The sequence below is a fragment of the Micropterus dolomieu genome, linkage group LG20, assembly GCF_021292245.1.
Source record: "Micropterus dolomieu isolate WLL.071019.BEF.003 ecotype Adirondacks linkage group LG20, ASM2129224v1, whole genome shotgun sequence".
NCBI classification, from domain to species: domain Eukaryota; kingdom Metazoa; phylum Chordata; class Actinopteri; order Centrarchiformes; family Centrarchidae; genus Micropterus; species Micropterus dolomieu.
The window spans coordinates 19,869,391-19,892,618 of record NC_060169.1 but is presented as its reverse complement, the minus strand read 5'-3'; the positions used below and the strand labels follow the sequence as shown (position 1 = coordinate 19,892,618).

General features: G+C 39.9%; 1 protein-coding gene across 2 annotated transcripts; it reads right to left on the bottom strand.

The window, feature by feature from the left end:
* Positions 1 to 25: 25 nt before the first annotated feature.
* On the bottom strand, positions 26 to 19,101 carry LOC123959411 (DNA-binding protein RFX7-like). Of its 2 annotated transcripts, none has more exons than XM_046033439.1 (9): positions 18,625 to 19,101; positions 14,352 to 14,385; positions 8,265 to 8,350; positions 7,770 to 7,892; positions 6,429 to 6,545; positions 5,923 to 6,007; positions 5,582 to 5,789; positions 4,290 to 4,570; positions 26 to 3,253 (listed from the first exon to the last, which is right to left on the bottom strand). In XM_046033439.1, exons 1-9 carry the CDS (start codon positions 18,744 to 18,746, stop codon positions 35 to 37), a joined length of 4,275 nt encoding a protein of 1,424 aa, XP_045889395.1. In that variant the 5' UTR covers positions 18,747 to 19,101; the 3' UTR covers positions 26 to 34. The 2 variants fall into 2 exon arrangements, with proteins under 2 accessions (XP_045889395.1, XP_045889397.1); XM_046033441.1 differs by lacking the exon at positions 18,625 to 19,101 and adding an exon at positions 8,042 to 8,112 and having other exon boundaries at positions 14,352 to 14,373.
* Between the last annotated feature and the right edge of the window lie 4,127 nt (positions 19,102 to 23,228).

The following is a 23,228-nucleotide window of genomic DNA, read 5'->3' as shown; positions in this document are numbered from 1 at the left end:
GGGCCCCCCCCCCCCCCCCCCGAAAGGTCTATTCTCAACCCATCAATCCAACTGTTGGATGATCTTTGCTTTCTAGCCACTCGAGTCCACTTGAATGTGCCGCCTCACTGGCGATTTGCTGAAACAGCGGATCACTCACCAACTCCTCCTCCGCAGAAGCAGCATTGTGATATTGCCCTTGCTGCTGGTTGGGGTCAAACAGAAGGTTTGTGTCCAGTGCGTTAAGGTCATTGATGCTGCTGGAGAGCTCCGATGTCATTCTGATTTCACAAGGGAAATCTGTCACGCCTGTAGGTAGCTGCTCCATGAGCTGGTTGCCAGCAGTGAGGCTGTTGTCTGTCAGGAGGTCCTTCACAGTGCTGCTGAAATCCAACTGCTGATGCTGCTGTAGTTCTTCTTGATGCTGCTGTGAGCTCAGAGTTAACAACATAGACTGGGCCTGTTGTCGATGCTGCTCTCCAGAGGCTAACTGTGCTCGGCTGTCACCTGCTGAGAGAAGCATTTCTTCATTAATAGCATTTTCGATGTGGTAATTTGGCCTCTGCAACTTGCATGGGCCGGTGGGGTCAGAGGTCATCAGGCTGAGGTGGTTGTCACTGCAGGAAAGGCTGGGGTCGGACTCGAGGATCTGGGTGAGGTTCATGCGTGCAGTGTAGCTGGAGGGGAAATTATTGATGCCCAGACCCCGAACAGTGTCATCATGGTCCACATCCAGCTTGCTCAGAAGGACACTGGTGATGTTTTTGCTGTTGCGTTGTCGGCCTGGCGTGGGCAATACCTCAGTTTGCATCATGATGTTGAGCGGCACAGAATGGCTCCGCTGAGCCATGCTGCTCACTCCAAGATTTGTCTGGCTGTTTGCAAAGATGTTTAACACCTCAGGCGTCACAGGAGAGTTAAAGGGAGACACGACTGAACGAGGGATATGAGGAAGGTTTCCTGTGTTTCCACCCAAGTTCCTCTGATGCACAGCGGGGCTTACACTGCGACATCGGAAAGTTGCAGCAGGTGTGTTGGTGGCTTTGTTATCCAGAGGGGCAGGCACAGCAAAACCCTCCTGCTTGGCCGTGCTAGCCATGCTAGCTACCTGCTGCTGCACAGGCGAGATGGGAGTCAAGCGGCCAAAATGAGTGTCATGGTGACGCACATGAGGCACGGCGAAGGCATGAGGTTTTTGAAACTGGTCTCCTATCAGGCCTTGATAGCTGGGGAGGATACCCATTCCGCTGTTTGACTTGTTTAAGCTCCCACTGCTGCTGTTGTAACTGTTATTCATCCACTCCAGCCGTGTCTTGTCCGGGTGGGTGGCCATCGGCCTCTGCATGGGCTTGACAGGGCTGCTGGAGACGGTGCTGCCGTCATGGAAACCAGTGAGGCTGGAGTTAATTGGTGTAAATGCAAACGGGTTCCTGCACTCTACTGGACTGGGAGGCACAGTGCTGCTGCAATTGGAGTGTGGAGTACCAACTGGGGTGTGACGACTGCTTCCCAGTGCGCTGTCCACTGGGGTGGTGGAGGCGATGCGAAAGCAGGGGCTCTCTCCGGTTAGGCCTTGGGCTCCTCCCATCATTTCCGATGTGGGTGTGGGAGTTTGGATCGGGTTACTGCGGCTGTTTGCGGCGTGATAGAAAGCGGTCATGGGCTGATTTGTGGACATTATGTTGTCCGGCATCGCAGCTTGTTGGCCTTGCAGTGTGACACAGTCTCCAAACTCCTGCAGGTTGTTAAATGTCATACGTTCTTCCATCTGCACAAGCTCCTCCACGATGCTGTCCTGAGTCACATCATCATCAAAGGGAAAGTAGTCCATATCGGTCTGCATAGGGAGCTGGCTTGATGATGAAGCTTGGTTGAAAAAGTCTAAGGGTTCAGTTGCAGGATTAGACTCAGTGTAGGTCTGTTGTTGAGCTCCTTCCAGACTCCCTGTGGTTGAGTTTGAACTCCTACCATCACTCACACCGTGTTTTTGGAGGCCGGGGTTATTTGGTACGGCATGCACGTTAGCCATTGTGTGCCCATGCTGTTGCTGTATAAACGAAAGACCTACTGAAGTGCTAGTTTCCATAACAGTGGGAGTGTTTTTCCTCTGCATTGGGCTCTGTGTTTTGGCAACAGAGTAGAAGCCACTGGCTGTGAAAGAGGAAGTACAGGGTGCGTGGACTTGAGTGAAAGAGCTCATTTTCGACTCTACCTCCCTGCTAGCTGGTGCACTTTCAGGTCTAGTTGGAGCTCCTGGCCTTTGGACGTTACCGACCGGGTTTCTAATCCCATATCCAAGACCAGCAGCGCCCTCTACTGGCTGCATAAAAGCCCTTTTGACTGGCGAAAGGTCTGGACTGAGGCCAGAGCGTTTCCTGGGGCTCTTAGTGGACAAGAAACCTTCCTTTGCTGATGTAACACTGCTGTTTTCCCCAATTGAAGGTGCTCTGCTGGTGTTCAGTAAAGAAACAGCGCTGGTATTCTGAGGAGAGGGAGTTGAGTGCAAAGTGCTCGTATTATTAGCGCCATTATTGCTGCTTTCGGCAGTGTTACAGAGTGTTAGTGCCACACTGTTAGTGCATGAGGAAGATTTTCCATTGCAATTAGTGCTGGATGTTTCCTCCAGACCCAGGAAGCCTCTAGTCTGAGGTATGGGCACACTGGCAGCCCTCTGTACAGCCCCTCCAGCCCTATTTGCCATTGCTCCTTGAGTCAAAATTAGACTGCTAGGATTTTGCATTTGGCTGTTTTTATGTATAGCTTCAATTTCCATTTCAACATCGATGGTATGGGTGTTAGCAGTCTGCACTGGCCTGGCCAGAATGGGGACTGCAGAAGTGCTCCTCATGCTTTGATTATAGCTGATGTCTTCTGCAACTGCAGAACTGCTAATGCCTGCAGATGCAGGCCGCAGAGTGGTGTTTGTGAAGGAAGTGGTAGTACTGCTGCTGGGTGAAAGCGAGATGGCTGTCATCTTGACCAAACTGACTGGGCTGACATGACATGTAGTCATCATAGTCTTAATGGGGCTATTGCCGATGATCATGGCGGAGGGCGAGCGCAAAGTGATAGCTGTCGGGGCCGAGGGCTTGGGCAGGATTTGTGCATAGCGCTGCCGAGCAGAGCGTTCTCCCGAAGGACTGGCTAGAATATTTTGAGGGGTTTTGGGGCTCTGTTTCACTGCCTGTGTCACCATTTGAAAGTTAATTGGCAGTACTTTGCTCTCTACTGTTCCCATTGGACTAGGGGACATCAGCTGCCGGCCTCTCTGTACCTGCAGAGAGGGAAGGCCATGATAATCACAAGCTTTCTGACAACATATTATGTGACTTATTTTAGAGGCCTTTTTTGTTATATTTGTTGAATCCCGACAGGATTCAATAACTTGAATGCTCTGACACAAAAATGAAAAAATCTATGACTGTTACAGGACTGTAATACACATGTCTGGCTGGTCTACCTGCCTACCTGTGTGCACTCACTGTGCATGAAAATGTGTTTTGGGGGAGGCCTGAAGGGAGGGGGTGGGATGTTATCTATTGGATACTTTCAAACTCTAGCTGTCTCTTGATAGTTTCTCCAACGTTGCTTACCTCAGCTTTAAGTAGATTTAGTTATGAGTAAAAACAATGTTTTTTAAGTACACAGATGTGTCTCAATGTTTAAATATATGAGAACAGGTGACATATTAGTGATATTAGTTTGAGTACAATGGTGGGTTAAATATCTTTAGTTTACCGTAGTTTACATTTTGTTTGATTGTAAATGGATGGTACATTAACTGTGTAAGCTGTTCCTATGATGACTACAGCCAAATCAGTTATTATCTGTTTTGATCAAGAATGTGTTTTTCTAAAAGAAACATATCTGAACAAAATTACTCGCTGAAACATTGAAGTAAGAAATATCACGGACTGATTGTATTTATGTTTTTCATAGTAGTAGGTTCAGTTATTAAACTGAACTGAATGAGAGGTGTCATTTTGAACAAAATTTGCAGTAGTCTGATTACTGGTTTAATGCCAGTATTTTCAGTATTAAATTAATTTTTTATAATGAAAAGAACAGGTGTAATTTTGATAACAATGCAGCGGTCAGACTTTAATCAGTTTTACTAATTAATTAAGCGACTGACTTGTTAAATTCAAAAAGGTGGTCATTTTTTATGCAAATTGTGTTTATCAGGTTCTACATTAATAAAATTATATCATTTTCCATTTTAAGTCAAATTCCTCTTGGATTAAATACAGTAGATAAAAACAAATGTACACTAAACAGTGTAATCTAAACTGAGAGTCCTGCATTCTCACCGTGATGGGGCTCGGGACAGCAGTGACCATGATGCCTATGGTTGGCTGAGGTGATGGAGGGGTGGGGCTAGCACAAGGCACGCCGTCATCTGCTCTCTTGGTGTGTCCCTCTCCAGGTAAAGGTGAGTGCAGCTTCTGTTCTTGTTGTTTCCTCTGGATCTTCCTCTGGAGCTGCTGCTTTGCATCGACAGAAGGCGAGGACAGGGTTGTCACATGAGGCTGGAAGGAGTGAGCCTCAGCAGTGGAGACAAATGCTGAGACTGTCTGTGGAGTATTAACCTCTAAAGAAAGGAAACAGGGGATTTAGATAGGTGTCATGCTAAGCTTGAGTTACATGTACAATTAGGTTTGATCATTAGACAACACCATAACTTATTAACTCCTTGTTTTATTATTTTGGTTCCCCATTTGCTTCTCTCCTAACAGTTGCAAATTGTTCAGAAATCCACACATTAAAAATACAATAATAAATGCAATGTCCAGGAACAAATTATTTAAAACAGTCTTAATACAAGACAACCAAATTAATAACAACACACAATTGTCAACAGTACCAATAACTGATTAAATGATCACATATAAGATAAAAGCGCCAACAAATGAGAACTCAATACACAAGCATTCATAAAATTCACAAAAAAACTAAGACAACATCAAATAGGAACACAGAAGGGAATCGCTTTGTGTTAAAAAGTGGTGGGGCTCAGATTTTTTTACGGTCTTTAGCCTATGCGATTTTAGGAAATAAAACAGGTGATCAGTACTATGAGGTCAGCGTAGATAATTACAGATTACGCCGGGTCATCCATCAAATCCACACCAGCAACACCATGTCAATCGAACAACACCAAAACCACACTGACTGTATAGAAAGCACCAGTTCACGTAAGTCAGCCCAGCGATAACAATAGGCTTGTCCAATTAATTAATGAATTAATGAATGAATTATCACTGCCCTAAAATATATCAAAATAGAAACAACTTAAGAAATAATGTTAACAATGTTAGCTAAAGATAATAAATTCTCTTCTCTAATACTGTTTGATAACTTTTTTCTTTTGGCAGAAACCCTGTACATAAAATAACTGCAGGTTAGATTATTTTGGGGTCTACAGACAACTAATTGTTGTTTATTAAAGCTGTAAAACGTTTCAGATACTTGAACCTAAAAATACAGCTACCCTCACAAAATCAGACTGGAACAAAAGAGCAGTAACAGGAAAATACCACCAGATGCCACTATTTACCTGTTTTTACACAGGGAGCCATGATGCAGACATGAACGGTCTTACCTGTTGCTGTGCCGGTGGTAATGGTGAGAGCTGCCAAGGACTTGTTGCTGATGTAATGGCTGTCGATTAGGAAGCGAGCCAAGTCTTCCACGGCGTCAAACTGGCGTTTCAGTACCTTTTGGGCCCACTCACACACTAGATCACAGGCTGCAAATCGCACATCCTCCTTTATGCTTCTCAGCTGGCCTTGTGACTCTAGGACATCACACTGGAGCGACACACAATAGATATTCTGTTATAAATATACATGGGATATCACACACTGCATGGCAGGACAGTGGCAACAATGAATCCAGAATATAAAGAGAAATATTCATTGGGAAAGACATAAATATGCTTACTCCATCCCCTGGTTTGAGGAGATCCAGAGTGGGTAAAGATGGCATGTGAACAAAGGGTCTCTTCCTTAGTCCGCTGTAGCAATATGTAAGCTGGTGTTAAGATCAAAAACCATGTCATTCCAGAAAATGTTATTCTATTTGTGTTAATATGGCTTTCTATCAAACAAAAAACATACATTTAAAGTTCTTCCACATCTTAACCCATAAAATGAATGACCTATATATCTCACTTCACACAATCATAATTTCATTAACCTGAGTGACTGAAGGTCATGAATATAACCCAGTTTTACAACAAAACAAACAAAAAAACACTATTGCATCATGAAGGTCAAGATCACAGAGACCCCCCTGAGGGGCCTCTGCATTATGCTTGTGCTTCCAAGGCAGTGGGGACTTTATTTCATTTCACATCTATATTTAGAGAGGTAATGAACTACAACAGCAGATGGTCTGTGACCAGAGACAGAGGCCAGACTGTTACAATCCATTACAGTGAAGGATATTTAGATTTTCCTCTCATGCCAAGTCGACGCGCCTTCATGTTCGGGAAGACATTTTTCATCATTTTTCCAAAGTCTGCAGCACTTAGTGGGTGGTAGTTAAGATTGTCACAGAAGCTCCTGAAAGGCCGAACAGACAGAATAGAAGTTATTAAAATATGTATTATTATCATTGTCTTGAAGCATGATTCAAAATCAAATCACCATTATTTTCTGAGCCATTAATATTTGCTTTCCTGGTGACAAAAGAAGTGACAAAAGTCATTGAAACTAAAACATTTCTATTAAATTTATATTCTGAGATTTCATTTAACTTTTTCGTCATTATGTGATAAATATGGTTGGAAGCTGCTTTAAAATAATTTTTTAGATTACTTCTATAATGTCGATCATCAGTCGTAGCAGTGAACCGACAGAGAATTATCCCCTGACTCTGCAGTTCCCCTCAGCAAAGCGTTATAGCGTCTTCCAGCTCATTGTTTTACAGCCAATCATCTTTCAGTTTTTGCTCTCACAGTAATCTGTGTCATTTTCAGAGGCAGTTTTCAATTAAAAAGCTCTAATAAATCCACTATACACTACCTGCTCAGCACCAAACAACAGACAGAAGTTAACAACTAGCTGGTGAACAGGGAGTTGGTGGAGTCTAAAAACAGAGCTAAAAGAGAGGCAATGTAGGACTAACATTTATCATGTGTGTGTGTGTGTGTGTGTGTGTGTGTGTGGGGGGGGGGGTGTTAAATCTTCAAATGTCTTCTTCTTACTTTTTACCTAAAAGCTGGATATGTTGGCTTTGTTTGTTTTTCTGCAAACTATTAAACATACAAAGTAAAATTTTTGAATGTCAGCTAATAAAAGGAAATTAAACAACTCCCTGAGAAAGACTTCAGTAGTGCAATAAATTTTGAAAAAGATTGTGACAAACGTGATTGTTTGATTGTACAAAACAAGATGTCTCTTTAAAGCCTTTTCACCTGTCTCTCCCAAAGGCGCCAATATTTCTGGAGGGCACTGTATTTTTGATCTGGTAGAGTTAAAAAGACAGTTACATAACACTGTCAGAGCATTTCAATGGCTGTCTCAGACTTTCCATTCTAATATTACCAACACATGCTGCCCTCTGTGATTCCCATAGCTGTCGCGTCTATTTATACTGACGCTTCAGCCGGCAGCAATTTAGAGGAGAAAAAATCTCAAACATTAGTAGCTGTTATCTATTCAAAAGCGGGAAACTAGCAATAAATATTCAAATAAACGGTGATGTCAAGGGTTAAGTTTTATGTGTTTATAAGAAACTATGACAGTAACAGTAAGGTCTCAGCTCTCGACTCTACTTGTACCTACTTGTATTCATCATAGACCTCCTGTTTGGGAAGAGAGGTCTCTGGGTATTCTTCTAAATAATTGCGGATCCAGCTGAACGCATGCATCTGCTGTGTGCGGCTTGATGACAGGGCGCTCTGGTCACTGAGAAAAGATGTGGGTCATTGATTGATTGAAAAGAAATGACAAAGCGAAAGACACAACACTTGTCTGACTCAAGTTAAATTCTATTCAATTAAATTTTATTAATATAGGCACAGGCAAAGAAAAACCCATTTTTAGCAGGTAGAAACCTTGAATAGAACTGTGACTTGGGGTGGGCGGCCATCTGCCTCGACCGGTTAAGGGGGGGGCGACCTCAGTCCTGAGAAATCATCAAAGCTGATCGAAGCTCTTTGCCATTGAATATCATTGTATGCCACTATTAATGGTTGATCGTTAAAGTGGTTTCCTGTTTCATAAATATTTCATCAAATGTCCAGTTTCCTGTACAAGTCTGTCAGAAAGAATCCTTACCTTTTATCAGTGCAACTGCTGGGACCAGAAGGCAACTTAAGGTAGAGGTAGAGTTTTTCAATGTCTGAGAACTTCTCGACATCTTGCTGTAGAAATAAAAAGGGAGTATTAATATTTAGCCATCCTGTTCATCAGCACAATTTAGTTTCCTGCCATGGACTGAAAAGAAGAGGTAGTTGCGTTGCACGATGTAGCCATGAACACTTGAAATGTCATGTTGAAATTTGATATGAACCACAATGCTGTGCTATTGTTTATGAATTCATATATTATTATAGATAATATTTGAGCTAGCTTTTAATCAATTTGGGCAGATTGTGAGCAATTATTGGGTTGAAAATAACAAAAAAATCTGGCATCACTGGTTTAAATAGGACTGAACGTTTTATTTCATGTTTTTAGCTGCGCAGCATGGCTCTGTCGGTCTGTTGATCGGTCGGTACATCACAGACTGAAATATTTGAACCATTATTTGTCAAACTGCCAAGATATTTTGTACAGACATTCATGGTTCCCATGAAATGAATCTTGCTGACTTCAGTGATCCCCTGGCTTTTCCTCTAGCACCATAATCAACTCAACATTTTAATTAGTTCTTTCGGTTTATGTCCAAATGCCAGCAAAACTAATGATATTTTCAACAGCTTCAGCTGTACTTTGTGTTTCGTGCTAATTAGCAAATGTTAGAGATAGTAACACTCCAAACTAAGATGATGAACACTGCAAACATTACACCTGCTAAACGTCTTTATGTTAACGTTGTTATTGTGAGGATGCTGACATTAGCATTTAGCTAAAGGCTGCAGACCCCTTAGTCTTGTTCAATTATTGGTTATCAGTGACACAGCTCAACAGCACATCTGCCTTTATTACAGTAGAGGTTAGACTATGAGCCTGGCCTTTTCTCAGTGCAAAGGTGACAGTAGTAACAAACATACTCTGGCTTGTCCAACACAATGAACTTACATTTGAAGCAAAATAAAAATAAACTATTTAAATAGAGTACACTAAGCAGTTCAACCTTTAATGCACATACATTACATTCTTGCCCTTTACAATACAACCAACAGCAAAGCTAGTGGGCATTAATTACACATAAAACATATGGTATAGGTCATGCCTTCTAGTTTTTCACCTCCCATTCATTCATACTCAGCACACACGACACAGAGACACCTGAGTGTACTAACTAAACCTTCTCAGCATATATCTGAGCTGCAAACAGCCTTCAGTGCTACATTCTTCACAGGGAAAAAGAAACATGAGAGCGTGAAGGAGGTGAGATGGCATAAGACAATAGTGTAATACTCTAACCCTGAATTCAGTAACATATATTGTACAGCGCCTGGTAAAAGTATTCAGCATTGAAACAAAGTTGATTTATGGTGACATTTTTTAAACTTTCTTTAATGTCATAGTGAAAACAGATGAGAACACAATCAAATCGCCAACCAAAATGTCTGCTTACACATTGTGGGTAATGTAGGCGCCGTGTTGTGAAAAGGAAGAAGAATGAATGAAATGAAAAAGATGATAATCTTTATAAACCGATATCTGCATATGAACACAGAATCTGTAGGCAGGGGACAAGATTTTGGTATCGGAAGCATACTGGTTTCCTTTTATAGTCCATCTGTAGTCCGAGTAGTATTGACAAAAGAGGTGGAATGCTTTGGCTGAACTGCAATCTTGGAACCCATCGGCTATCGTCTGATGACTATTTAGCTTTTCATAAATCTCGGAACCCCAGAGATTAGCTTGTCATTAATTTATCTGCATTCAGATCATCAAAGCTTCAGAGGCTGAGATCGGAGAGAGTGCACACAACTGTTGAAAGGGTGTTTCACCAGTCGTAGCTTTATGGGAGAGAGGCAAAAGAAAGCCACTTAAAAAAACTGACACGACATCTTAGCTATAGTTTGTCAGAAGGCCCGTGGGACACTCTGTAATCAGCTGGAAGAAGCGTCTATGACCAAAGTTTAGCTTTTTTTAGCCATCAGACTAAACGGCATGTTTGGTGTAAGTCACACACCTCATATCATAAACATCCCTGCAGTGCAGCACCTTGGCTAAGAGTGAGGAGTAGGACAAAGCATTACTCTGGCTTAAAGCAAAGAGTTATGAAGCATAAAGATACTGCATTCATACACCTGTGCAGTTGAGACACACAAGCATGTGCACGCATACAGTGTGCAGGGCTGCAGACAGACAGGCTTCTGCAAAGTAGGGAAGCTGTAAGGTGAACTGTTAACCCTTCTGCCGGAGACAGCTCGCTGCATGGTGAGTGTTCAGACACACATCCACACACTGCCAACACATGTCTTCGCTCATATATATATTCACCCTTTCAATTGGCTCCTAAGAATAAACGTTATTCTGTCCGTCTGCTCAGATTAACTTCTTTGTTGCTCAGGAACCACAGCTCATCCATGGCTTAATGTAACAGACACTGAGCAGCATCAGCCATGAGGAATACAGCTAAATACACATCATTCTCATAAATAAGCACGGTAACTGGTGGGCAGTTTGTATCACTCAAGAGGACGCGGTTGGCCTTTTTCATGTGACTCACTTCCTGCTCTGCTGACTTGGACTGTCAATGTCTGTGTCTTACGGTTTCATCAGCTCTGCACAGTGAACTCCTCTCCTCCTTCAACTCCCTTTACCTTGAAACAGATGTTACACATCTGGGCTGGGCAATAAAACAATAATGATAATTATCGCAATATAATTTCCCCCATTAACAATATTATAAATGTATAGCATCAGTAAATATTTGCTTTAATTCATTTGAATCACAAACAAATTAGCACCTAACTTTTCTATTAAAATATTTATTTTGTTGAAAAAAGAGGCCTGAAAAAAGATTTACCAATCATATTTGTTGAAAAAGATAACAGTTTTGAATGTTCTAACTCAGATTTGTGAAGTGATCCAATGTTTGGCACCAAGTGTTATAAGGTAAGTTTAGCCACATAATTAACCATCTTCTTCAATCATCACTCAAGAGCAAAAATTGAAAGAAATAATGATTTGGCATATATTGGGATAATTATCAATATCGAATGATATGAAATGTTATCGTGATACCAATTTTGGCCATATTGCCCAGCCCTATTACCAGCGTGCAAACACACACATGCAGTGTACATTTTAGTAATAACATGTGCATTGTGAAGTAAACAATTCCTGACACAACAACATGCAGTGGGTTTGTCATCTTGGATCATCCTTTAGAACTAGAGCCAGTCATAACATCAGCATTTCAGATGTTATCAGTCAATTTTAGCTTATCACAGGAGGTTCACTCCCCTCTTGCTCTCTGTGATGACTTATAATGTGTTTTAATGCAGCAGAATTCATAATATAGTTGTTCTCATTTACACATTTTTCTGTTTCTGTTGTCGTAAGTATGAAATTTGATTGAGACTTGGTAAACACCATGTTTACCAGCAGTCGTTACCAAGCTGTCAAATATAAAGCTGGAACCAGCAGCAGGTTAGCTTAGCTTAGCATAAAGAAACAGGGGGGAAACAGCTAGCTGGCTCTGACTGAAGGGAACAAAATACCTACCCACACCTCTAGAGCTCACTAGATAACATGTTATATATATTTTTTTTTTGTAGAAAAACCAAAGTTTAAAAACTAGCTTTTATCAGGGATTGTGCTGTTATACTATTTCTTGGCCAAGAGCAGTGACTTCCTAAAGTATTGTCAGTTGCCAGGCATCAATTGTGAAATAATGCAATGCTTCTTATTAAGCTGTGGAGCTATGCTGTTTCCAACAACAAGTTGTGTTCACATCAGAATTGTCTAAGTAGTACTTGAGCCTTTTTGATTGACGTGTCTTAATTAATTAATTTACAGAGCAGTAAGATAATAAGCATCATTGTTTTGTCTCCCTCAGTGTGCAGGCTCATTTATAATTCCGGATGACTCGTCCAAGAAGTGTTTACTAATCATCACAGCAACACTGGATTGTTTCATCTGAATCATAAATAGTTTTTGCAGGGATTGTTTATTATTATTGTTTCTTTGAGAGTTTTGCCTTTGACATTAGACAACACAAGGTGCAAGGTTAAAAGGTTCTTTTGAAAGGCAGGGATGAGGGTGGATGAACCCTAGTCTGTGTTAACAACATTACATCACATATTATATATAGAACATTACACGAGGACAACCGAAGTCTCGGCTAGCCTCTACTAGCCTTGGCTTCACTGTGAATTTTTTGCATTGAGAGTTTCTTTTATTAAACATGATACTGGGGTGTTCTGCTAAGTTACACGGTGTCTACATCTGCACTCACTAATACAATTTTAATTCACCATAACTTCAACAAAGAAATAACAATGATTTCTCTCTAATTCCAACATATATGCTGCAGCTCCTGTGAGGCTTTATGACTGTGACACTCTCCGGGCACCTGTATGTTATTTTCTAAAAACGGGGTGTCCAACTGTGCTGGCAAGTACAATACTAGATACAAATTTAGCAACATGAGCTGGCTCTTCGTACTGCACAACTTCTTCTCTATATAGCAGTTTATGAAATCTACAATAAAGCATCACACAAAACCACTAAATTAGAGTCAACACAGCTGCACAGTCACAATGTATGTATAAACCATGGACATTAAAGCATCATTCATGATAACTTATACTGTGTAACACTACAACAAAATATACTGTAATATATCTACAGGCCAGCGGTCCCCAGGGATTCCTAATGGTTCTGGTGTCCTTCAATGTGTAGACAAGAAGAAATGTAACAGGCAGATTGCCATGCAACTGTATTAGCCCAGCAGTGATTAGTCAGTTAACTGATTGGCAGATTGAAAGAAAAAACAATTTTTCAATCAATTCATTATTTTTCAAACACAAATGCCAAATATTTGCTGGTTTCAGCTTCTCAAATATGATGATTTTTCTGCCTGTTGTTACAATTTATTATAATAAATTACATGTTACAAACTGCAAGTGCTTTGCCCTCCACATATTTTGTTGTTTGGATAAAACAAGCAATTAAAGGACATCACTTTGGGCTCTGGGAAGTTGTGCCGTTTTTCACTACTTTTTTATGTTTTATAGACTAAAAGATTAATTGAGAAAATAATTGGCAAATAAATTGATAATGACAATAACAATGTTAGTTGGAGCCCTAGAGCCCAGTCATTCTTCCCAGACCTTGACCCTTTCTGTTCCTCTAGCGCCACCTTCAGGTCAAGGGGTAAACCGATACACTTTTTCATTTTAACGTTTCCCTGACCTTTTTTTAGCATCACTCTAGAGACATACTTTGAGAATTTCCCACCTTTCTCTGGTAACGCCAAGGGGATAGCATTAGTATGTTATAATATCTTCTGTCCAACATTTTCCTATTATAGGGTTTAGTAATCACTGAATTGTTTAAGGTAAGGTGAAGGGGCTCCAGACTTTTGTTCAGTACGAGTGTTGATTATACTTTTTATTTAGAAATTCAAATGACAATGTTTCCCTCTGATCTTTGGTGGACACTGATTTATACTTCATTCATAGAGGACACAACTATATGACGCTGGTTTACTAAGAGCATATTTGACATATTCATGAGCCTCCGGTCGGAGGTTAAGCCCTTGTCGTCATCATTCAGTCATAGATGCTTCACTCAACATCAGTATCTCTGTCCCTGAACCCGCCGGTCCATCACACAGACTTTCCATTCACCTGGTCAAAATACCTTTTCTGGGCTTTGGGATAGTTTTACAAATATTAAACCTTAGTGGTTTTATAATACATTTAAAATACAAAGACCAATAATTAACCTTTTTGAGCCCTGACCAACCTGCAGACTTCACTAGCTCAGTACAGCTGTCGGGCCTCACATGCGCCCTCTACAGGTTGACCTAAAAATCTGCTGCGAACAGATTTGCTGTCGTCGTTTTTTATTATACCAGGAAGGGAATAAACCTATCAGGAAACAAGAGTGTTTCACTTCTACACGCTAGAACCACAAATAAATTAAAAGCAATCCTTAAACAGAGAACAGTTAAATAAAACAGGTTTCATTAAAATTGCAATGCATAGGTTAAAAAATGCAGAAGATACTCACCAGAATGTTTTCCACTTTTGTTTGAACAGATTTGCTGCAAAATAAGAGACATAGTATAGATTAGTATGAAGCCAGTGTAACATGAGCTCTTGTGTCTAAAGTGTATTTATTTATAAAGCAGAGGAATGTTTGGTATGAGACGACCCTCCCTCCAGCATCTCTCAGGTCATGGATCCCACCACCAGGAACACACGCTGTCATATGTAAAGAGAGAGAGAGACTGTGGTAACATTGTCTCTGACAGAAGCACACAAATGCTGTCACTGTGGAAATCTACAATACATCTGTTTCATCCCATTTGAATTTAATCTTAATTTTCACCCTTATCTCATGTTTTTTTTAATCCATTTTGTTAAATCATATTTTAAGAAAAGCAAAAAATAAACTAAAATCCTTTAAGACTGTTTCATTGTGATTCCTGATATTATCCTCATACTCATGCCTACTATATATTCTACAACAAAAGAAGGCCAGTCACGTCCATGATGTACATTCTGTACACATGCAAAGTTCAGACAAAAGGTGCTGTTCTAATTCACTAAATGAACTCCAAGGTCCTACGCAACAGCACCTTTTTAGGCCAAAAACAAACATAAAACAACATACTGATTTAAACCAATGATACATTGCTCAGAGTCAAACCAGATACATGAATAACTTCTTTGCAGTCTAATTCTTAATCTGCAGATAGGTCAGGCTGAGACAGAAGGTTAAGTCTCATTTAAAGATTCTTGCTCAGCGACACCAGGCAGGTCAGAAACAAGGGCCGCTCTAAGCCACGACAAGAACAGTTCACTTTAATTCACTGTTACTAGGGAGCCAAGGATTTCCCAGTGCTGAAAGGCCGTCATTAAGCTGTTTGTAAGGCAGATTTGGAAGGTACACCGAACGACACCTGAGACTTAGATTAGACAAAATAACAAAGAATTGAAACAAGAGATCCTTCAAATCACACTGTGTGTTATATCCAGGTGCAATCCAGTCTCTGACTGGGTGGCTTGAATGAAAGCAGCTCCCTCCACAGCGCCACTTCACTGTAGACTATCGCTCCATACGAAGACACAGTGACGGCATAGCTGCAAATGAACTTGCTGAACCCGACCAAGACGGTCTCATTCTACCATGAAGCACTCAGCAGCAGGCCCCTGAGGTGAACGTCAATATTTATGCTCTAATCCTCTTAAAGGTTAAAGATATAAGGAGCAGGACAAATTTTCAAGATTCCAAAAACTTCAGCATTGTGACGTGTTTCAGTTGAGGTTTTCCTGCAGACATTTCAACTCTGAACTATTGTGCTTTCTGTTAGTTCAGACTTTTGATATTTTATGGCTGTTTGACATTTAAATGATAGTACATGAGTTCATTCACATTCACAAATAAAAGGTTGTTTTTGGCAGCAACCAGAGACAATATACACCAGTATTTGTTAAGGAAATTGGGTATTTTTAACCTGAACACACTCTTTACAATCCTTCATGCTTGAGGCATTAATTTAGTTAATGCAGTGTGCAAACAGTGTTTTTGATTTTGTTATGTGAATTGGGTGCCGGTCATTATTTTACACATATAATTTCACACTTCCAGTTCACTTAGTCATGTGATTCTGTTTGGTTCCTTTTTTAATGCAAATCAAGTAATGCTGAAACTATTTGATTAAACAGAAAATCAAAAAAATGACATTAATTCATTAATGGTTTGTTAATCCTATAAAATAAATTCTAGGGCATTACAGCTCCTGAGATGTAGCTCTGTGAAGGATTAAAGTATACTTTTGTGTTTTTTCTGTTGATCAAAAATATTTTAAACATTTTTATAGACAAACAATAGATCAATCAATCACAGAAATAGTTCTTTGTAGCATAAAAACCAGGCAAAGGTGTCAGAGTAAAGTGAGCTCTTTCAAATACACTGGTGTGAAAATAATTTGGCAATATCACAGCCAGCCATGTCTGGTATGCATGAACACTTTTCAAAAACACATGTTGGTGATTACATGACCTTATATGTGTTGCAAAAGTTAACTACAGTAAACTGAGTTATGTCAAGTCAATTTACCCACTGCAACAGGAACTTCATGGTGTAGCTATTGGTTTTGGTGTGTCAGTAGTGTTTTGATGATGAAAATAAAGTGAACTTAGATTGTAGATTGGGAATGTAGATTGCTACAGCTGCGACAATGGCTTTAAACAATCTGTAAACAAGCAAGAGATGAGGAGGCGGGTGTGAGGTGAAGGGAGGAGTTAACTCGCGCCATGTTTTGTCTTTACTTAAGTAAAAGTGCAATACTTTATTTGCAAATAAAACCGTCATTCAGAATGTTCCTTGAGTAAAAGCACAACTATGCACCTGTCACATTTATATTATCATGTATTACGATATGACTATTATTACAGTTGCATTAAAGAGTCATCAGCATTTTAATGTTGTAGCTGTTCCAAGTGGAGGTAATTTCAGCTTCTATAAATACTGTTGGTAGTTTAATTAAATAGCAATGCATCATAGTATTTTACAAGCTGATCACACTTGTACGTAATCTGCAAAATAATTGGTGACTATAGATGTCAAATAAATGCAATGGAGTAAAAAGTACAATATTTTCTGCTGAGCTAGCAATAAGGGCTCATACAATTCAGATACAAGTTCCTCAACATTGTAAATGCACTTAGTTACATAAATATACGCTGACTGAGCCCTGTTCAACAGATTTTCCATAGTTTAGTCTGTTAGTATTAACAACCAGGCCAAACAACAGACAGCTACAAGCTACAACATATTTCCAGAATGCTTCAGTTTAAAGTAGGCTGATGCGTACTGCACATTTATTCACACAAAACTAACAACAAACAAAAACTTCAGTCAGTCACTCCTTAGTCTGAAGGAACAAACGCAATCATCTGAAGACATCAAATGAAGAGTTGATGCTCTGGGCTGTCAGCTTTGAAACTATTTAAATTAACATTTATAGATACTGACAGTGGTGGAATGTGCATTTACTCCAGTACTATACAATTGGTGGTGATGGTGCAGTGGATAAGACACATGCCTTTGGTGTGAGAGACCCAGGTTTGAATCCACTGTGAGACACCAATGTGTCCCTGAGTAAGACACTTAACCCCTAGTTGCTCCAGAGGCGTGAGACCTCTGACATATATAGCATTTGTAAGTTGCTTTGGATAAAAGTGTCAGATAAATGTACTTTGCTTGAGTAGCTACTTCCACTTAATGCTGCTACTAATTATTCTAATTGGGTGTATTTCAGAGGAAAATAATGTACTTTTTACTCAGTTACATTTATCTGAAAGCTAGAGATACTTTACAAATTCATATTTTACACAGAAAATACATAAACGTCTTACAGAATATGAGACACTTACTGATTAAACTATTTGACAGAATGGAAAAATGTTAAAATCAGCTCCATCTTGACCAACTTTAACATAAAAATGCTGCTAACATGTTAATGTATCAGTAATAATAATCACATTTTAGCTCTAAAATACTGTGCAATAATATAACACCGAGGCCAATGTGCCATCCATACTGAGTAACTTTACTTTAGATACTTAAGGTACCTCCTGCTGGTAAAATGGCTGTACATTGACTTCACTTTTTGTAAGTGACACTTTGTATGCAGGACTTGTAATGGGACATTTTTACTTTGTAGTACTGCTACTTTTACTTAAAGTGAACACACTGGTGGAATGTGAGTTAATTTCAGTATTTGAGTGTTTCAGCTGTCTGCCACTGTATAGGTCTATCCCTCTTTATTTCATTTCCAACTCCACTACATTTATGTGACAGCTTGTTACTTTGCAGATTCATATTATATCTATGAAAATGTATAATCATCTTGTAATAATATGATGCATTGTTGTAGATTAAACTGGCCACCAGTGGGCACAAATTGGCTCCACCTGAGCAACTGTAACAGTATGCTACATACACATTAGTGCATCAGTAAATACATAATATAAGATATATATATATGTATTAACATAATACTCACAAGTGGCCAGTTTCCTGCTCTATGAGTACTGTTTTTATATTAGTACATTCTGAAGATACTGTTATACTTGTGTACTTAAGTAACATTTTGCATGCAGGACTTCTACTTGTAATAAAGTATTCCTTCATTGTGGTATCAAAGTAAAGGATGTGAACACATCCTTTACTTTATGGCCAGAACCAGTAACACAGTGTAAATCTGATATGTGATGATGATTTTCCCTTCCAGCATCAAACTACGCACAGTAGTATCTGAACACCTCCTCACCAGATGGAGTTCTTGATCCTGAGCTGCAGAGCGCTGGCCTCAGCGCCCTGCAGCCCGGAGAGCAGGCCGGGCAGGCTCCTCGCCCCGCGGTCCGGCTGCTGTTGGGGTTCCTCCACTTCCATCACGGTGGGCCTCGGGACTGGTCTGAGCTGGACTGGACTGAGCAGGAGGCGTGGACGGGTGTACTCGCCCGGCAGGGTTAAGCAACATGGACCGGAGGACGTTGCGATGCTAACGGGACAGCAGCGCGCCCTGTTGTTGTTGTCACACAGTCCTCCTCCGACATCGCTCGCTCCAAGTCCCCAACACTTGGTGAATTAAAGAGTCCGTGCAGGAAAACTAGTTGTCGCTGCGAAACGCGAGGTGATGCATGGATATAAATGACGGTGGGTGTAAACAGTAAACGGACAGCTGGAAAACAACTAGCTAGTCTGTCCGGTGCGCTGTGCCCCTCACGTTATGGGATTTCTCTGCATGTGCATGGTGAGTAGTACTAGCTGTTGGGGCGAACGCATGCGCAATAAGACCCCCAGCATTGAAAACAACATGTAAGCAGAAGACATTAGTGAGCGCGTTACTGTGAATGTAAAATTTAAATATGGATATCATATGGGTTAGGGCTGCTGACATTGACCCAGCAATAAAATAAAAATACATGTTAACTAAACAAATTCTTATTTGTTATTTATATAATAATTTTTTATTATTAACATTGTATTTGTTTTGATATGGATTCCCTGTTGGCTGGATTGCAATACAGTGTATACAACTATCCCAGGGACCCAGACTCCCAGGGCCCCCCCAAAGTCCCATCTTGACAGTACCTTGTGGTAATTCGGTAAATTGGACCTTTGTTTGGGAATAAGCCACTCTAAAGTCCACTGACATGATACAGGCTTTCTTACCTGATAACCAGGGGCGTTTTTAGGATCTTGAAACATTGGGGGCTTAGCTCAGCCCATAAAACTTCATATCTTCACATAATAATTGACCCTCCACCAAGCAGTAAAGCAACAGTAAACATCCTCTACTTATACTGCACAACAAAACTCACAACAACATTGTTAACTGTGTTATGTCTGCTAAATTGTAATGTCATGTGTGTAAATCAAATAATATAACAAAAAAACTGCGACAGTATGAACCGGGGGTCTGGGGGTACTCCCCCTGAAAATCTTGAGTGTTAAACACTTAATTTCCTGCATTCTGGTGTTTTTCTGCACCAAATTCTGCCTTTTCTGCATCAATTTATTGTGGAAATTATTTATGTAAAGGGACGCACAAACTTCAGGTAGCCCGCAGGGGGTTGTATCTTTGTTTTGCTGGTTGCTTTTAAATTACTTGAAGGCTGGCAATTCTAACATCCTTCAGATGTTATGACTGATTTGATCATCCTTGTTGCTGAATTGTGGTGAATATTTAATTTAATTTATTTTGTTTATGACCTTGTAAATGATCATTTATTTCCATCTTAAATGTGCAATTGTACTACTGCCTGCCTCGGCCAGGACACTCTTGGAAAAAAGAGTTTTTCTGGTTTAATGAAAGTATAATAAAACAATTTAAAATCTAAAACTGTAACAGAATATAATGCAGAGCAGCTCTCAGGCATTCTGGGTTGCTTTCAGATATGTTTCTCCTGTAGATCAACTTTTAATATCATCACTGCTGAATCAACACAAACGTAGGCGTGACTGATAAGGTTTTAAGGTTCTTTAAATGTGCATGTGGCACCTTTTTACCTCATCATTAATAAATTAAATCAGTTTTAATTCAGTTATAAACTCCTGGACTTTAACAGCTCCAGTGTTTCAGCAGGTTTTCTGCTCATGTTCAAAGTTCTGCACATTCAGAATCTCACTGGGTTCTCTGACATTTCCAGAATAGAGGATATTTTGAGAGGTCAAACAGGATAAATCATCATAAACTTTGCAATCAATCCGCACCCTGTGGAAGGGATCCATACCAAGAATTCTGCAACCCGTTGCACCACTACTATCCATGGTAGTGTGGGGATTTAATTCTTGCATGTTTTGTTGTGCGGGATCACAGCCCCTATGTGTCCACATGAGGTCAAGATAGGCTATCAGAGTAAAAATGTCTAGACTAGGCAACTTGATGAGTTAATTTTTTTAAGTAGCCCATTAAAATATTCCTGCAAATGCAGTGAAGAAGCTGATTATCTGTAATTTAGCTATTTCTACAATTGTTTTCCTTATTAAAACTCCATGAAGGTATTTATAAGATCACTTTAAAATATCACTTTTGCTGCCCAGCCAACTTTTGTTACCTGTACCTTTTATTATGGAGATGTAGCCAACCAAACCAAGCTTGCTTTGCTGTAGCACAGGCTGCCAGTACTTATCTGATTATTCCTGAAGCATCTAAATAATCTTCACAACGCAAAGAATTAATGTGGCAGTAACAGGAGAGCAGCTCGTTCTTGAAGCAGGTAAACCTGCATACAGAGGAAACTGTTCGTCATGCGCAAAACCCAACAGAACTATTTTATCCACCATATTCTGTCTCTTTCTGTGCATCTCAAAAATAAATAAGAGCTGGTAGCTGCTGAGTGAAAGATTAGTTTCACCGGCGACATTCTCAAACATAGATTTTGAAATGAAACATGTATAATGCCTCCTCTGCCTATCAGGTGATCGACCTCACCACAAATCCACACACCTGTTAATTTCAGGGCCTCTGATAAAGTGCCGCTTCAGGTGGAGCCCAGAGGACAGACACAGAGCTGGATCATCTTATTCTCCGCTAATTTGCAGGAGAATAAATAATAACAAAAATCTCTCTCTCGTTCTCGCTCGCTCCCGCGCGCATAACGTTAGTTAAGCGAGTAAAGTTCAATTTTCGGCCTCTTGTTGTTTGATTTTTTAAAAATCCTTCTAAGATCCGGGGCTTTTCAAAAAACATCCGTGGCTATAGCCCAGGGCTAACGCCGCCGCTGCTGATAACTACCAGTGGAAGAACATAACTAAGTAGCCTCTTACAAGTACTTAAGTACAATTTTGAGATTCGTTTACTTTATTTAGTATTAGAGTATTTCCATGCTCCTTCATATTTCTAATCCACTACATTTATTTGCAAGGTGTAGATACCAGTAACTTTTCAGATTAATGTTTTACATAAAAACATGATATAACATAAAATGCAAACCAACCATTGACCAAATTAACATGCATACAGTGTGAATGGAGGGCTAGGCCTTCCAGATATATCAATAGTATTATATAGCCTTCAATAGCAGGTATTCATTAAAGTGGGGCTATTGCTCAATTCCCAGGGGAACTGTTTTTGGACAATGTGGAGGGTAAGATCTCCCTAGAAGGATAATGGTATTCACCCATTAAAAGAAAATGAAAGGGAACTACTTGATTAAGTTCTCCTGTAAAATTATTAAATATATCAATCCCTTGTATTTAACAACTTGCTTGATATCTCCCTAACTATACAGATTTATGCAGGGTGGCAAGCCTTTGAGAAATGAGAGTTGGGAATCTAAGACTTCTGGATTTGATGAGTCCCTGTGGTGGGAAACTACCCACATCTGCACACACCAAAGTATAGTTTACAGGATAAATACTTCCTATCTTATGTGCAGATAATAGTAATTATTATAGTCTTTATTTGTGGAGCACATTTCATTCATAAAATGCAAGTGCTTTACATTCATGAGCACTTAACGAGTAACAAATAAATACAGCATAAAATACAGCAGCATGCACATACGCCACAAGCACAAACACAAACACAAACACAGGTACTAAAAGGTAGCAAACAAGGCTATACAATCAAATAAATACGTAAATAAAACGGTGTTTAATCAGTTAAAAGCAAAAGCATAAAAGTAGGTCTTGAGCTGCTTCTTAAAACTATTTATACAACAGAACGCTGCTTCACCAAACTTTTTACTGTTCATTCTAGGTACATTAAGCAGAGCAGCACCAGAGGACCTGAGAGAGCGAATTGGAATATAATCAGATAAAAGGTTGGATAGATAATAAGGTGCTAAATCATCAATCACTCAAAATGTACTTTAAACATCCAAAGTGGACACAAAGTGCTGCACAGAAAAATAAATAAAAGACACTAAATACATAGCTCACATGAAGCTCAAAATACAAAACAGTAACAACCATACAATAAATTCAATACAATCAAAAAATGTCAACTTCAGGTTTCAAAGGCCAAGGAAAAGAGGTGGGTTTTAAGAACAGATTTAAAAACAGACAGTGAAGATGTCTGTCTAATGAGCAGAGGTAGATCGTTCCACAGTTTAGGAGCTACAGTGGGGGAAATAAGTATTTGACCCCTTGCTGATTTTGCAGGTTTGCCCACTTACAAAGAATGCAACAATCTACAATTTTAATCATATGTACATTCTAACAGTGAAAGACAGAATCCCAAAGAAAATTCCAGAAAATCACATCATATGAATTTATAAAAATTGATGACCATCTGATGAGGAAAAACAAGTATATGACCCCCTACCAAACAGCAAGTATTCTGGCTCCTACAAGCCAGTTAGTCTTTCTTTAAGACACAGCCCCAATCCCAACCAATTATCTACATCAAATACACCTGCCTCACCT

Coding starts and splice junctions, on each gene's coding strand:
- LOC123959411 (XM_046033439.1), bottom strand. CDS start 18,746: ATGGAAGTGGAGGAACCCCAACAGCAGCCGGACCGCGGGGCGAGGAGC. Junction 4,571..5,581: donor TACCACCGGCACAGCAACAG/GTAAGACCGTTC, acceptor TCCTTTCTTTAG/AGGTTAATACTCCACAGACA. Junction 3,254..4,289: donor CTGTCCCGAGCCCCATCACG/GTGAGAATGCAG, acceptor CCCTCTCTGCAG/GTACAGAGAGGCCGGCAGCT.